The 16,750-nt window shown below is 38.8% G+C and overlaps 1 protein-coding gene across 1 annotated transcript; it reads right to left on the bottom strand.

Moving 5' to 3' along the window:
• Positions 1–2,181: 2,181 nt before the first annotated feature.
• Positions 2,182–16,316, bottom strand: LOC141387745 (acyl-coenzyme A oxidase 1-like). The gene is made up of 7 exons (XM_073957879.1): positions 16,036–16,316; positions 4,436–4,592; positions 4,077–4,369; positions 3,601–4,006; positions 3,031–3,537; positions 2,706–2,970; positions 2,182–2,644 (listed from the first exon to the last, which is right to left on the bottom strand). Exons 1-7 carry the CDS (start codon positions 16,175–16,177, stop codon positions 2,369–2,371), a joined length of 2,046 nt encoding a protein of 681 aa, XP_073813980.1. The 5' UTR covers positions 16,178–16,316; the 3' UTR covers positions 2,182–2,368.
• Positions 16,317–16,750: the final 434 nt, after the last annotated feature.

The following is a 16,750-nucleotide window of genomic DNA, read 5'->3' as shown; positions in this document are numbered from 1 at the left end:
AATATCATTCGAACAAGTTATTATTTTTTAAATCGGGTAACAAATGGCTAAGTTATATTGGTTTAAGTCTGAAAACCCCCACAAAAAACTATAACTGAATTTCTTACAACTTTCAAAAATATAATGTTGTTTTTTTGTTCAATATTTATTTCGAAAATTATGAGAAATTCAGTTATAGTTTTTTGTGGGGTTTTTCAGATTTAAACCAAACTTAAACCAATATCATTGTTTTGGATCGAAAATCCCAATGGTTTGGCTGTTATATGCCAAAATGACCAAGAAAACATGGATAATAAACTCAAAATCGGGAGGCTCGATTTTCACCGTAGTCCTATGGTCTAGTGGACTTTTTTGCTCAGTTCAATCCCATGAATAAGAAACGCGAAGAGCCCATTAAGGTTTTCAAATCGCCTCGACCTAGTATCCATTCCTTCAGGTTCCCCATCCGCAATACTTTTGAGCTTTAATCCAAATATATATTTTTGTCGACAAGATCACACATCCAAAAAGAGCCACAACATCTGAAAACACGCTAATACATAATTATTGGGGAAAAGGATTTTGGCTGCTTAGCCGGTATTGGATTTGATATTGTCAATAGATGAAAGTTCGAATTCACACAGGCCGAGGATATATCTCTGTCGGCAAAACCGACTTAAACTTGTACTAGTTTTTATACCCTCAGCATTTATGCTAACGAGGGTATATACACTTTCATACGGGCAAAATGTGTCGCATCGAAATAACGGTTTAAGACCCCAAGTGTGTTTGCACGAAATCCTTTTCAGACAATTTGGAGTCGATTTAGCAATGTCCGTCCGTCTGTCTTGCTGGCTGGTGCGCAGGATAACTCTCAAACGGATAAACCGATTTGGTCCAAAATTTGGCTTTCGTAATATTTTGTTCAAACTTAGTTTAAGTTCGAAAATGGGTTATATCGGTCCACTCCTTCCGGTATCTCCCCCACCAAAGGTCGAAAATTTTCCGTAAATTGGTGCGAACGATAACTCTTGAAGCAGTAACTGATTTGGTTCATACTTTGCACATCGTGAAATTTCTGCCAGACTTAGATAAGGTTCCAGTATGGACTCAATTGGTCCACTCCTTCGTGTACCTATCACTCAAAATTTCCGATAAGTTCACTTTAAGACCTGCTCTCGAATCACTTTGGCTTTTGTTGAAGGAACTTGCATTTGCTGCCTCAATTACCACAGTGAAAGTTTTTTTTCAGGGGAAAGTCCATAATTGTGAACCACCGATTTGGTCCAAAATTTTTCCTTCGTCATATTTGCACGATATCTATACACGATATCTCTTGAACAAATTTGGTCCAAACATTGGATCTCCTAATATTTTGTCCAGATTTATATTAACTTCTAAAATGGGGAGGTACCCCCACAAAAATTCAACATTTGTGTCTAAGTGCAGTTTAATGTCCGTTCAAAATGTTTACTGATGCTGTTCGTTGTGGTCCTGTTTACAGCAATATTATGTTTTCCATGGACAATTCCATGTTTCCTGGCATACTGGTCCAAAAGTTATAGGATGACTCACTGACATGACTAGAGGTCGCGATGTCTATCGAAAAGGTATGGACTATGTCGGTGCATTCCTTTAAGTGCCTCTTTTCAAACACTTTTGAACTTTAATCCAAATCCACATTTTCGTCAGCAATTTCAAATGTCCAAAAAGGCCACAAAATACTGAAAAGACCCTAAATACTTCCAATCTGTCGGTAGATGATAGTTTCAATTCACATAGGCAGAAGGTATATATCTGTCAGCAAAGCCGACAGATACTTTTTTACTTTCTCTCTTTTTCGAGTTGAGCTGAATGATCAAAGATTCACCCACCAATTTATGCGACAGGTTTCACCATTTTTCCGGTAGATTGTTATTGTGGTCTAGATTAGAAAGTAGGGCAATTTGTAATGACTATTTTTGCTGGGTTGTGGTACAGTTTTCATAAATTTACTGGCATAGGCTGAAGGTGGAGCGCACCTCAAAGGTCTTCCAGTAAGGCCAGATAATACGCATATTTGATGTCAAAAAATACATTTTGCTTTTATTTGAAAAGTGGATCTTTCTTCTTCTTAGATAAACTTTGTGCATCAGCCCTCATAGTTCGTTGAAATCCAAATAAATAACTAAAAGAACGATATAAAAATTATCCTTAAAGTAGTTTTTCGTATTAAACAAAATTTACATTTATTACACACAATATAAAATCATATAAAATTCCATTAAATTACAAAATTTACAACAAAAATCTTTAGACAAGTTAAAACTTAAATTAAAGCTATGTATCACCAATTTCAGATCAAGGATATATTTACATTGGGAATGTTCCGATTAGTTAGACGAAATATTTACAACTTTGCCTTTTGGGCATTTTCCTTCATGAATGGCTTCAAGTGTTTTTCAAAGAAATCGGGTACATCTTTTTGGTTCAATGGATGTTTGAGGGCGGCTTCAAACAGGCGATGATAGGCATTGCCGTCATAGGAACCCAAGGCAGAACTCAATACCTTATCGTGGAAATCGAAACCATCGGTAATGGCCACAGCTTCGGGACGCAGTTTCTTGAGGGCTTCTTCCAAACGGACTTGTAGGGCAGAAATTTCATTTTCAGTAACGGGAACAAACTAAAAAATTAAAAAAAAAAAATTGAGAAACTTATTGGTTACAAAATCTCTGACGACTTACCCTCAAAATGTCACCCAAATGACGGAAAAAGGTTTGAATCAAATGCAATTCCAATAGATTTTCCAAAACCTTTTGGAATTGGGGTGAACGTTCGCTCTTGGTTGGGCCATTTATGACTTCCTCATAGAAGTTGGAGGCAACATAGACACGGCCATGTAATTCGGCAGCCTTTGTAAGTTCCAAGGCAGTGTTGTTAACGGCCACGGGTTGACTTTGACCTTCCTTCAAGCGGGCCGAGTAGCTCTTGTGGGCAACACGGGTGGCACTAAAGCGACAGGAAATGGTTTATTCATATTTATTTTTTATTGATTTTTAGTAAACTTACCCAACACAGGCAAATTGCAAGGCCTTCACCAAACAATCCCAGGTACCAGTCCACTGAGGGAAACGTCCCATATTGTTGCATTCTGTGAAATAGGCCATGGTGGGCATCAATTTTGCACCCTCCAGGACATCAGACCAAACCTTCATGAGAATTTTGCCAACTTGTAGATACAATACGGAGTTTTCACCCTCATAGGTACAGGCAGCAGTGGCTATGGCGAACAGGTTACCCAAATTGGCAGCCGTCAAATAGCCATGACCACCACAACCCTGACGCAAACGTTCAATACCATAAGTGGAATCATATGAGCACGAAACCTTAAGGATACAAGCCAAGGCATGCAATTCGGGAAGGCGTGAAAAATCCTTGCGGTTAATAGCTTCGGCGGTTTCATTGTACATTAAGTGTAAATTGCCGGCGGCCAAGCGATAGGCAATGGCGGTGGCAATTTCAGGAATAACTTTCATTTGTTGGGTCAAATGTTCCAAAACTTTGGGTTCAGGTTGGCTGCAAGGGAAATTGAAAAAAGTTTAACAGAGTTCCCATTATAAAAATTCCGTCATTACTTACTCTTCCTCAATGGGACTTTGACGTCTAACACATGAATAGCGCGTGACAACGGTGGCAGCTTGAGCCAACATCAAGGCATTACCAATGGCAACCATGCAACGAACATATACCATGGGGAAATAGGACAGCTGAGATACGGGACTCTTAATAAAGGTGCCATCAGGCAAGACCTGTTGATTCTTCATCAACATATTGGTGCGGGGCACGCGGTAATTCTTCAGGCCCAAGAACCCATTGTTGACACCATTCATGCCCAACTTCTTGCCGATTTCACCAACATGAACACCGGGCAAAGGTTTGTGGGTTTCTTCATCACGCACCTGGACCACAAACATTTGAATACCCTTGGGTTCGTTGTCAATGAACAACTGGGCCACGAAAATGCAATAGTTACAGGTTTGACCCACTGCAAAAGAAGAAGGAGAACAAACAACATTATCAAATACAAAACTTCCAAATTATTTGTCTTCACTTACAGCCTCCAGGCCACCACTTGTATGAGGTCAATGTGGGTGTATTCAAAATGAATTCCTGGGTTTTACGATCGTAATCGGCCCGCGACTCCAAACCACGCAAAAAAGTACCATGACCCAATTCCGTTTGGGCATAAGTACCAATAATTTCACAGTTATCAGCACGACGTCCAAACTTTTCATATTGTTCGGGGGTACCTTGACCCTTGAGGGCACGTGTAAACATAACAATGTGCACAGCGAAGGGATTGCCAGCAGGCATCAAGGCAGCACCCATTGGACCACCCATCAGAGTTCTGCAGAAAAGAAATTATGGAAATATTAAAATTGACAGGTTGACGAATTTTGAGTATTTAACTTACGGATATACTTCCGAACCACCGGGATTTATACGTTCCTGAATAGCTCTCAATTTCTTGGTGGCCTTTACGGCATGCTTCACAGCCAATGAGGCCATTTCTTCATAGGAAGCAAATTCATGATCTAGGGGATCGTCCAAATCGCTGTAAAGTTCATCCTCTGGAAATAAAAAAGCGAAGTAAGTATTAAAATCTTTAAAGTCGAAGCGAAGCCAAGGACAGGCTGATCGTGAAATGAAATATATATGAAATATTTATCTGAAATATTTATTTAGCAGCAGCCCTGACCTGAAATCCACCCCTGTTCTAAACGATTTGTCTGACCATATGCTTTTTTAGGGCTTTCAAGCCATTGTCTCAGGAAGCACGGACATATCCAGGAAGATATAAACTTGTTCTCAGTAGCACACAGTGAAGATTTCAAAACGTCTTAAACTGTACTCAACCGAAAAAATTTAACATTTAATTTACAAATTTTAACTTTTCTTCGATACCGGATTGACCTGGAACCACACAACAGCCGTGTGCCGGTCATGGACTGCACCCTTAGTGTGCACATGTTTGTAATTGTATCGTTTTGTCTGTGTTGGGAGCAGCGTATCCCGGAAGTTGTGCTCCGGATTCTTTTGGTCCGGGAGGGAGGAAAACCCAGGTTCAATATGGATGTCACTCAAACTTCGGTAAGATGCAATATATGTCAGGATTGGGTGCATCTCAGGGGTTGTTCTGGACTCGTCCAAGTGAGGGACTACGGCAGGAACTATGTTGCTACGTTCTGCGGGAACACAGCTCCAAGTGAGTTGTCGTCATCAGAATAAGGGACTCCCCCACAGTCACCCCAGCGGCCGCACACGCAGCACTTAACACCAACCGTTGCTGTTCCAATCCCTGAAAATGCATCCTTTTTGCAATTTAATATAGGATGCCGAAGCTATTTAAGCTATTTTGTAATTTAATGGACTCCGAGGTCAGATCGAGGAAAAAGTCGATTTTATGAGTCGGAAGTCGCGGCGGTGCAGGAAACCAAGCTCAACAACAACTGCATCTAACAGCTTTGTGATGGTTACAACCTACTGAGAAAGGATCGCACCAGAAGCTGATGAGGGGGATTAACGTTCCAATTGCACCAGTCTGTTCAATACAGACCTATCTCGCTTGAGTCTGGTTCTAATGACAGGTGGAACTGCCGAGGGACTACGGCAGGAACTATGCTGCTACATGATGCGTGAACACAGCTCCAAGTGAGTCGTCATCAGAATACGGAAACCCCCACAGTCCCCAACAGCAGCCGCACATGCAGCACTTAACACCAACCTTTGCCGTTCCAATCCCTGAAAATGCAACCCCTTTTGCAATTTAATTACAATGGACTCCGAGGTAAGATCGAGGAAATAGTGGATTTTATGAGTCCGAAGTCGCGGCGCTGCCGGTAATTAAGCTCAACAACAACTGCATCTAACAGCTTTGTGGTGGTTACGACCTACTGAGAAAAGATCGCACCAGAAGCTGAGGTGGGGGATTAGCGTTCCAATTGCACCAGTCTGTTCAATACAGACCTAACTCGCTAGAGCCAAATTCAAATGACTGGTGGAACTGCCGAGGTAGGGCTGCTTAACGTATACATCCAGCCGATAAATAGCAGTACTCCAAGTTATAGGCCCAACATTAGCCCGTTTTTGGATGGACAAAACCGTCAGGTCTTGGAGGACTTTAATCTTCATCATGAATTGAGGCATTCGGTCCTCGGCAATGATCAGAGGGGTAAAGTGCTGCAGAGCAGATTCATAGCTCTACGTTTTGCACGGTCAATGAGGACGCCCCTACCAGAGATTGTCATAGTTCGAACAGACATAATCATCGTGTCAACTGGTCTCCCAAATGAGGTCACCTGTCAACACGTCGTTTCTTTTGGGTCAAAGACAATCTCCCCATAATTATCTCCATCAACAGACCGCCCGATTTCACTACCTCTGACCGAAGCACTTTCATCAATCATGGGATATCTAATTGGCCTAATTTCAGAGGAATCATCACACCAGAAGTGGATGTGGGGGTTCAGCTTTCCTATTGCACCAGTCTGTTCAATACAGACCTATCTCACTGGGTCTGGTGCCGCCTGGAAGCAATCAGGTGTTAAAATGTTCAACATTATACAGCTTTTGGAAGGTCATAACCGCCTGGGGACTTTAATGTTCATCATGAGTTGTGGCATTCGGTCCCCGGCAATGACCAGAGAGGTATAGTTCTAGTTGTGTAGATTGATAGCTCTACGTTTTGCACGGTCAATAACGGAATTAGCGGAGAGTGCCATAGTTCGCCGGTCATAACCACAGTGTCACCTGGTCTGACAAATGTGACGTCATCCAGACATTTCCATCAACAGTCGCAACCCATATATCGACCTATATATCGCTTTTCTTGCCCTTAGCAAAGACACTTGAGGCTTGAGAAATAACTATCCAGTTGTCGGTCATCAGTATGGGTTCCGTATTTAGAAATGCACGACAACAGAGCAAGACATGCAGGGTATAAAAATCGGCCCAGTCGAACTTAACGCCGTTCTTACTTGTTAATTATACTTTAGGGTCAAATTGTTCTTAGAGTCATTACGGTGGCGAAATATAGATATGTATATATATCTCCTCACATTTAAAGGTTGCTGACAAATTCATTTCAAATTTGAAACTGAATAAAAACATTTGTAACTTCGATCGATTATAACAATACCCGTATAATCGTACTATTCTAAATACGTCATGTCACGCAGAATATCTAATAAACAAAATGTGTTTAGGCATTGATATTTCAAAACATACCGCAATGTAGTTAAGGACAAGAACATAGAAAATGTAAATTTATTTCATATCTACAATTTGGTGTTGAAACCTCCAAAGTTCTTTTTTTTAAATAATATGCAAATCAATGTTGGGGAACTAACAACAAAAGTTTCTCCTCTTCCTTACTATACAAATTCTAATGTCAATGTTAAGCGATGGTCAAGCTTTTTTTGTGAGTGCGTTTTAAGTTCAAAATTCAAATGAGATTAAAGTGGTGTTATTTAATTTTAGGCCACCAGGTATGGCTAATCTCTTGTTTATGATAGCGTCCAAATACATACATAGTTTAAATCTTATCGTGGTGTACTTAAAGATTGGAAATATATTTTTAAAAACGGCACTTTCCATTTTTTTGATAATCTTATCACAATGCCCCCCTTGAGTTTGTGAAAAAATAAACAAAAAAACAAAAACTGATAAAAACCTAAGTCAAAGACTATTGCATCCAAACCAAATTTCGATTAATTTGTCAAAGTGCATGTTTTTTGATCACGTAAAATATATTTAACTAATTTTAAAAGAAAGGTATAAGTCGGCCTTTTTGACAACCATATATCCTCAGCATATGACTGTAGAAAGAAAAAAAGCGAATAGTGTTCCTAAATGCCCCTACAAATCGTCCATGCAAATGAAAATTGAATTTCATAAGGCAATAATAAATTATTGGCGAATATGGTTCGATGCCCATTGCTGTTCTAGAGGCACTACCCCTCTCCATGATCAGAAGCTATTTCCTGGTTACCAAACAACATTACACGCCATATTCAAACATATCTGTCGTGGACTAAACCTCTGCGACCGAACAGTCATGGTGGCTCCTGAGCTATCGAAGACCTTCTATACCGACAACCATGCCAACCGTGTTTGAAACGTTAGATTATCAACAATATGCGTATACTTCAGTCGTTTTTATACCCTCAGAATTTATGCTAACGAGGGTATATACACACATACGCCTAAATGTGCATCATCGAAATAATGGTTTTAGACCCCAAGTATGTTTAGACGACATCAGTTTCAGACAATTTGGAATTGATTTATACATGTCCGTCCATCTGCCTGGCTGGCACGATAACTCTCGAACGGATCAACCGATTAGATCCAAAATGTGGATTTCGTAATATTTTGTCCAAACTTAGCTTAAGTTCGAAGATAAGTTGTATCGGTGCACTCCTTCCGGTACCTCCCCCACAAACATTCCAAAATGTTCGGAAAATTTGTGCGAATAATAACTCCTGAAGGGAGTAACCGATTTGGTCCACGTGACAACACTTTTTTCCTGTGTTTTTCAAGGACGAGGGTTCAATACCCATCCTGGCACCGCTGATTTTATTTTTTATTTGAAAATGTTGCCTTTTTAGACGAAGATCATTTTTTGTATTAATTTTTAATTAATTTCTCGTTGGAGTCGAGCTTAATAATCAAGCTCGACTCCAAACCCCAGCGTTCAGAGCCAAAAATCTCCATTGTTGTTGTAAAAAACAAAACAAAATGCATTTGGAAGAAGAAAAGTTCGAGGACAGCGAAGCCGCACCACATCCGATATGTCTGAGGAGCCTTTACCAAAGGTGAAACATGTCATGTCACATAGTGGTGGGTGTGTGGGTTCGAATCGTCGACTTTCCTTCTTCACTCGCTTTATTGATTATCATGCTCGACTCCAACGAGAAATTGGTTAAAAACTTTGTTTTTTTTTTTTTTTTTGAAGCAACTCACATTCGCTGCTTCAATTACAACGGTAAAAGTTTTTTCAGGGGCAAGTTCATACTTCTTGAGAAAACAGCCCGGAAGGTTTAAAAAAACCCATGTGGCAACATATGTAGTGACTGGAGAGCACGATAACTCTCGAACTGAACAACCGATTTGGTATAAAAAGTGGCCTTCGTCATATTTTGTCCAAAGTTAGTTTCAGTTCGAAGATGAGCAATATCCGTCCACAGCTTCCGGTACTTCCCCCCAATATTTAAAAAATGTCACTAAAATGGTATGCATGATATCTCTTCAACGGGGCAACCAATTTGGTCCTAACTTTGGACCTCCTAATATTTTGTCCAAATTTAGTTTAACTTCTAAACTTACCCTCTCCTTAGGGTACCTCCCACACAAAAGTTCAACATTTGTGTCTAAGTGCAGTTTAGGGTCTGTCTGAAAGGTATGCCGATGCTGTTCGTTGTGGTCCTGTTTACAGCGATATTATGTTTTCTGTTGACAATTCGATGCTTCCTGGCATACTGGTCCAAAAGTTATACGATGACCCAATGAAATGACAAAATAAGATCCACTTCCATAATGGATTATGTCGGTCCATTCCTCCCCAAAACTTTTAAACTTTAATCCTTATCCACATTTTTGTCGGCAAGTTCAAACTCCAAAAAGGGACACAAAATTCTTAAAGACCCTAAATGCATTCGATCTGTCCGTAGACGAGAGTTTCAATTCACATAGGCTGAGAGTATATATCTGTCGGAAAAGCCAACTGATACTTTTTTACTTGTTGGATTTCAGAAATAATAAGTCGAGACTTTTAGAGTGAAAGAGAATGTTCCGCAAGGCTTGCTGATATATCCGGAACTGTTGACGTCGAGTCTATTATCGAAGACATGCATATGTGATAGGTTAAATACTCGTACCTTCATAGCTGACTGAGTGCAGTTTTTCCATCTGAATATTATAAATATATTGACAGGTAAATCTACTGTCACACTATTCATCACCTGAACCATAGTAAATAGGCTCCTCTCGAATATATTGTTCGATGGTGTCCAGATTTCGACAACTAACTACCTCAAAATATTAGGTGTTCGTCTGCACAGGACACTGCTTTTTGCAACAAGATGAGAAGTAGGAAAATGGTCCTCAAGTCTCTGGCCCGCAACACTTGAGGTGCTGACTAAAACTCTTTTTTGAACTCTTACAGTACTATAGGGCTGTGTAAGACTGTGGTAAGCTATGCGGCAGCAGCGTGGTATGAAAATATTAGCTCTATAATATACAATAATTGGGTCATACCAAACCGACTTCAGATATTTATTCAGCGGCAAATCCTGGAAAAGACTCCAAGAGATGTAGACCGATACTTGCCATCCTTTTGTTGTTTATAGGACAGTTTTCGACAGCCCCGACAGATGACAGATGTCATTCGGTTTTGTATGATGACTTTAACTGATACCCGGTCCTTAGTTAAAATAGGAAAGAACTTTTCCGAACAGTTCGGTACCAGAAGAGGTTTCCAACCAAAAGACAGCCTTTCGTGTGATATTTTCAACATTCTGCTTTAAAAGGCTATATGAGATGCAAACGTCCAAAGAAATGACACAATTTACACCAATTGCCACATGTTACATGCTTATGCTAACGATATTGACAGCATGGGTCGATCAGTAAAAGAAACTGATACGTTTAAGAAGGTTAGTTAGGTCTGGCGGTAAATGGCGACAAGGCCAAGCTGATTATATAATTGTGGCGCCTTTGGTTCCATACAAATTAGAATGGATCAAATGGAAAATATTTTGGTGGGGGGTAGGATATCCAAAGAAAAAGAAATTTTGATTTTTAGGTCTCCCTAATGTCGATCTATTCCTTCAGGTACCTTCTATAAAGGCTGAAGTAAGGTACCTTCTGAGGGTATATCTCTGTTGGCAACGCACAATGGGAAAAATATTAATCTGCCGTGCAGAAAATCAAAAAAAAACTTGAAAGAAACTATGAAACGTTAGTACAGTATTGAACTAGAGTGTTGACTGTATTTAACGCATGGTGGAATAAGAAGGTGTTACATCAAATCATGTTTACATTTTGTATGTGATTTTATTCACAATAATGCATTTTGACAACTGGTATGAAGATCAGCTTGGGTGCCACCGTGGTGCAATGGTATGCACACCCGCCTTGCACGCTGAAGGTCGTCGGTTCGATTCCCCGGCCAGTCAACATCAAACACTTTTTAACGGTGGCAAAATACCCCTCAGTAATGTTGGCGATATTTTCTGAGTATTTCAGCCTTGTACAACTTCTCTACAAGTGGTGTCTTAGACACTCCGTTCGGACTCGGCGATAAACAGTAGGTCCCATATCATTGAGCTAATATGAATCGGGGTGCACTCATTGATATGAGAGAAGACTCCCCTGTCCCGACTGGGATGTTTGTGGAACAATTATTATGAAGATCAGCTGTTTTTGTCGTTACACCTTATTATTCCACCATGATTTAACGGCATATATAATAATTACAAATAATTAGTCAGAACGGAATAACGGTACATTTAAAATATGTATATATTTTTGCAATTTTAACGATGACTTTTTATACCCTCCACCATAGTATGGAGGGTGTATTAAGTTTGTTGGTCCGTTTGTAACACATTGAAATAATCATTTGCGACCCTATAAAGTTTATATACATATTCTTGATCAGGGTAAAATTCTGACTCGATTCATGCATGCCCGTCTGTCTGTCCGTCTATGGTAATCACTCTAGGATCCACAAAAGTGTAGATAGGACACTGAAATTTTGGAAAGATCCGTCTTTTGTTTGCAGGCAGGTGAAGTTCGATGTTGGGCTATATCGGTCTACATTTTAGTATAGCCCCCATATAACGGTGCCCCCGATTTCAGTTATTTTGGCGTTTTTAGCCACATTTTCAAACCGAATTAGCTATAATTTGACATTTAGTATCCCTAGTGATCAACAAATTTACATTCCGAAAATTATGGGCATAGGTCTATATTTTGGTATAGCCCCCATATAACGGTACTTCTCGATTTTCGGTATTTTGAGAATTTTAGCTACAATTTTAAACTGGCATTTGACGTTCTTAGTGATCACGAACCTTCCCCACCAGAAATCAATATAGGTCCATGTTTTGGTATAGCCCCCATATAACGTTACCTCCCGATTGTCGGTATTTTAGGTATATTAGCTACAATGTTTAACCGAACTAGTTTTAATTTAACATTTGAGGGCCTCAGTTGTCACGAAACTTCTCCACCAAAAATCCTTAACATAGGTCCATGGTTTGGTATATGCCCATATAACGATGCATCCCGATTTTCGGTATTTTGAGGAAACTTCTACACCAAAAATCGTCAAAATATGTAAATGTTTTGGTATAGCCCCCACATAACGGTACCTCCAGATTTTCCGTATTTTAAGGATTTTAGCTAAAATTTCCGCCAAAAATTGACATTTGAAGTTTTCAGTGGTCACTAAACATCTTTACTAAAAGACGTCAACCGTGTTCACAAAATTTTTCAATAAAATTGTCAACCGTACCTCCCGATTTTCCGTATTTTGAGGGTATTACACACTTTGATATAGTCCCGTAGGTGCTACCTTGCACCTTACTGAACGTATTTTTTGGATTAGATTACATAAGTCATTTTGAGTATCCGTAGTCGAAAAATTGTTCCACCTAACGAACTTAACGACTTTTTACTTGTTTAGCTGTAGAACTGCGATAGACGTGTGCGTTCTGTGAATATATTATTGTGGAATCTTTTATATTATTGATATACCATAATGGAATTTAATTAAATGAAATAGTTTTAACTGAATGTCTGAATTTGATATCCCCGCAAAGCTCATTCGGCTTTGTAAAATGACTCTAACTGACACAAGATCTTCAGTTAAAATAGGAAAGAACCTCTCCGAAGAGTTTTGTACCAAAAGAGGTTTCAGGAAAGGAGACAGCCTTTCGTGTGATCTCTTCAACATCCTGCTGGAAAAGGTTATACGAGAGGCAAACGTGCTTGGCGTGTTTGAGAGAAAAATTCTTCGAAAGATCTAAGGACCAATCTGCATTGACGGTGAATATCGACGTCGTATGAACCACGAGCTGTATCTGCTATACAACGACATCATTATAGTTAAACATATCGAGATGCAACGATTGAGTTGGCTAGGCCATATCATAAAAATGAGCGATGATGAACCCGCTAAAAAGGCGTATAAATTCGAGCCACATTGAAGATCTTTTCTTACTCCGGTCTATGGAACAAATGTTCTGTAATGGACCAGCTAAGTAAGTAAGTAAGTTTTAACTTATGGGTTAAATTATTTTAATGTAGATGTTTCGGGCTAAATAAATGTAAGGCCCATTTTTTGTAATTTCTTTGATTAAAATATGGGTTTAGTATGGAAATCCATCGAGTTCCGCTTAGATTTTGGGAAGGAAGATTTTTTAAAGTTGGTTAAAAAAATTAAAAAATACGATTATGTAAAAAACTTTGATAAATATGATCAGATATCTATCACTTGGATTTGATAACAGTATAATAGATAAGAAAATACAAAATGAAAAGTTCAGTTTTCTGTTCCCACGATATGGGTGCAAATTAATGCAGTGATGCCTCTCCAAATAAACTGTTAAATACAAGTTATCATTACTAAAAAGTGCGGAATGGGGTGATTTTGAACTCTAATTATGCTCTTCTCCATAAATAATATATATTCCAATCAGATATCAGCCATTTCGGTTGGATTATATGGGTAAAATTTGAAAAATATCGAAAATCGGGCGGTATCGTTCTATGTAGGCTATATCGAAAAGTAGACCTCCACCGAATATTTTCTGTCGGAAAATTTGATACCAACAATGAAACCTAAATGTTAATTTTCAGCCATTTCAGTTGAATATTGCGGCTAAAATCTTCAAAATTACTAAAATCGGACCGTACCGTCCTATGGGGGCTATATCAAAAAGTGGACCTATACCGACAATTATCTGTCGGAATATTTTATACCATCAACGAAGACTAAATGCCCAATTTCCAGTCATTTCAGTTTGATAATGATGCTAAAATCATCAAAATTTCCAAAATCGGGAGGTACCGTCATATAGGAGTTATACAAAAACCAGTAGGAAAAGACCAAAGTCGGGCGGGGCCGACTATGTAATACCCTACACCAGTCGAAATATGTAAAAATGGAATAATTAGTATACAGAAGTTTTTTAATAACCCAAAACCAACATTAAAGTAAATTTTTTGAACTCATTAAACTCCAAATGGCAAATTGGAGCCATATTTGGGGAAAATCGTTAAAATACCTAAAATCGGGAGGTACCGTTATATGGGGGCTACAAAAAAACATGGACCTATCTTAACAATTTTTCAGTGGCGAAATTTCGTGGCCACTGGGAACCACATATGTAAAATTTCAGCTAGTTCAAGCAAAAAATGTGGCTAAGATCCCTAAAATACCTTAAATCGGGAGGTATCGTTATATGGGGACTATACCGAACCGTGGACCTATCTTGACAATTTTTAGTGGAGCAATTTCGCGCCCATTGGGAACCTCAAATGTAAAATTTCAGCTGGTTTGGGCAACAAATGCGGCTAAGATCCTTAATCATCATCTTCGAACTTGATCTTCCGACGGCTAAAAAAATGGTATTCCCCAATTTTCAGCGGAATCGGTCAACAAATCCGACCTGTATGTTGCGAACGGACGGACGGACATGCATAAATCGACTCAGAAAGTGATTCTATGTATATCCCTAGAAGGAACTATGGGTCTATCTCGCTTCCTTTTGTATGTTACATACAAATGCACTAACACATAATACCCCTTACCACATAGTGGTGTAGGGTATAAAAATATGTATATAAGAAATACAAGTTAATCAAATATATCAATAAATGAATTAAAAATACCAATCTATAACTATTCGTACCATAATTATGGATATACATACAATAAAACATCGATTTTGAGATTCTGCACGCAAGATCTGATTGTTTTGTCCACTGTGCAACGCCTACTGGGTGTCACCGTGGTGCAATGGTATGCACGCCCGCCTTGCACGCAGAAGGTCGGGGGTTTGATTCCTCGGCCAAGCAACATCAAACATTTTTCAACGGTGGCAAAATACCCCTCTGTAATGTTGGCGACATTTTCTGAGTATTTCAGCCTTGGACAACTTCTCTACAAGTGGTGCCTTAGACACTCTGTTCGGACTCGGCGATAAACAGTAGGTCCCATATCATTGAGCTAAATATGAATCGGGGATGTTGTGGAACAATGTTGTTTGTTTTTTTTTTTTGTGCAACGCCTACTGATACCTTATTACTTGTTGGGAATACATTTTAAAATCTCAAGCGATCACACTGTCCTGTTGCATGCCTCTGCTGGCGAGTTTGTGCAAAAAAAGGCATGCAGTATTCTTCTTGTGCCTATCAGTTCGGTATAACAACCATTACTAAAGGTGACAAATCTTGCGGTGTTTATTTAATCGGATTGACTTTGAACTCTTATAATCATTTCCGGTGTTAAAATAGACAATACTACTAGACTCGTGCTGTAAATACATCAACTACGTAAATGCAATATTGCACCCAATAATGAAAATGACATTTTGAACTTTAGTCGGAGATTTTGTATAAAAACTAAAGTACAAAAACAACTCGAAAATCACTAGTATAGATAAAACATTTTATACGATAATTAATAGAAATTTACTGCAGAAAATAACAATTCCCCCATTCACAATGAAAACAAAAACAAATTAACTATTTTGTATTTTCTTGTGACAGGTCATTTACATTAAGAGATAAGGCGTTCGCCAAGTCTTCTGCGGGGCCCCAATTACACAGGTCCACAAAATTCACTCTCTTCAAAAAAAAAAAAAACAAGCACTTATGCAAACAAACAAAACATGCACTCTCTCTCTCGCACGCTCCCAATTCATTCATTAATTACAATTCTCAAAGTTTCATAATTAATACATTTGTTGTTGTTGTGATCTATCTTTGTGTAACCCCACTTACCAATCATGCGTTTCATTTGAACGATTTCCTGACGACCCCAAAAGAAAGCGGCCATTTCATCGGGATTAAAACTGGCATTTTTACGTTCGATAGCCAAATCAGGATTGACAGTTTTGGGAATTTCAATTTTATTGTTGATCATGATTTTTTATTTTGTTTTTAAATAATAACGTAAAAATATAATAAATAGTTCACACACACACAGCCACTTAACACGCGCTCCACCGTACGACCCCACTTGTTGTGATCGCCTGCTCGCAATCGACTAACAGGTTTCTTTTGTTCAATATTTACATTTTAGTTTTAAGAGTACCTACCGATACCCCCATTGGGGGCAAAAAAGCTTTTTACTCTTAGACAAAATAAGTAAAAGCTTTTGATATGAAAAAAAAACAACAGCTGCTGATAAAAGAATCGAATGATACGAATGTTAACTTTATTGTATTAAACAAGAAATCTATTTTGGCTAAGTGGGGGGAATTGCCGAGTCATTTTGGACTCAATTGTTTTTAAAATATTTCAAATGATCCAAAGTGCATCGTAATGATTTCAGTGTTGTCAGTGGGCTCTCAAACGAGTGAAGATTTAGAGCGCTGCTTCTTATGTTTATATAGCTCGGTAAGATTTTTTTAACAAAATGGATTCTGGAACAGACTGTAGGTCGGATATAAAATACCTCAGGACGGGCGCAATAGTTTTATGAAAATTTTCTGTG

Source organism: Musca autumnalis, unplaced genomic scaffold (genome assembly GCF_047663935.1).
Source record: "Musca autumnalis isolate F117 unplaced genomic scaffold, ASM4766393v1 scaffold_5, whole genome shotgun sequence".
NCBI lineage: Eukaryota > Metazoa > Arthropoda > Insecta > Diptera > Muscidae > Musca > Musca autumnalis.
The sequence above is the reverse complement of the archived record's forward strand: the minus strand, read 5'-3'. Positions and strand labels throughout refer to the sequence as shown.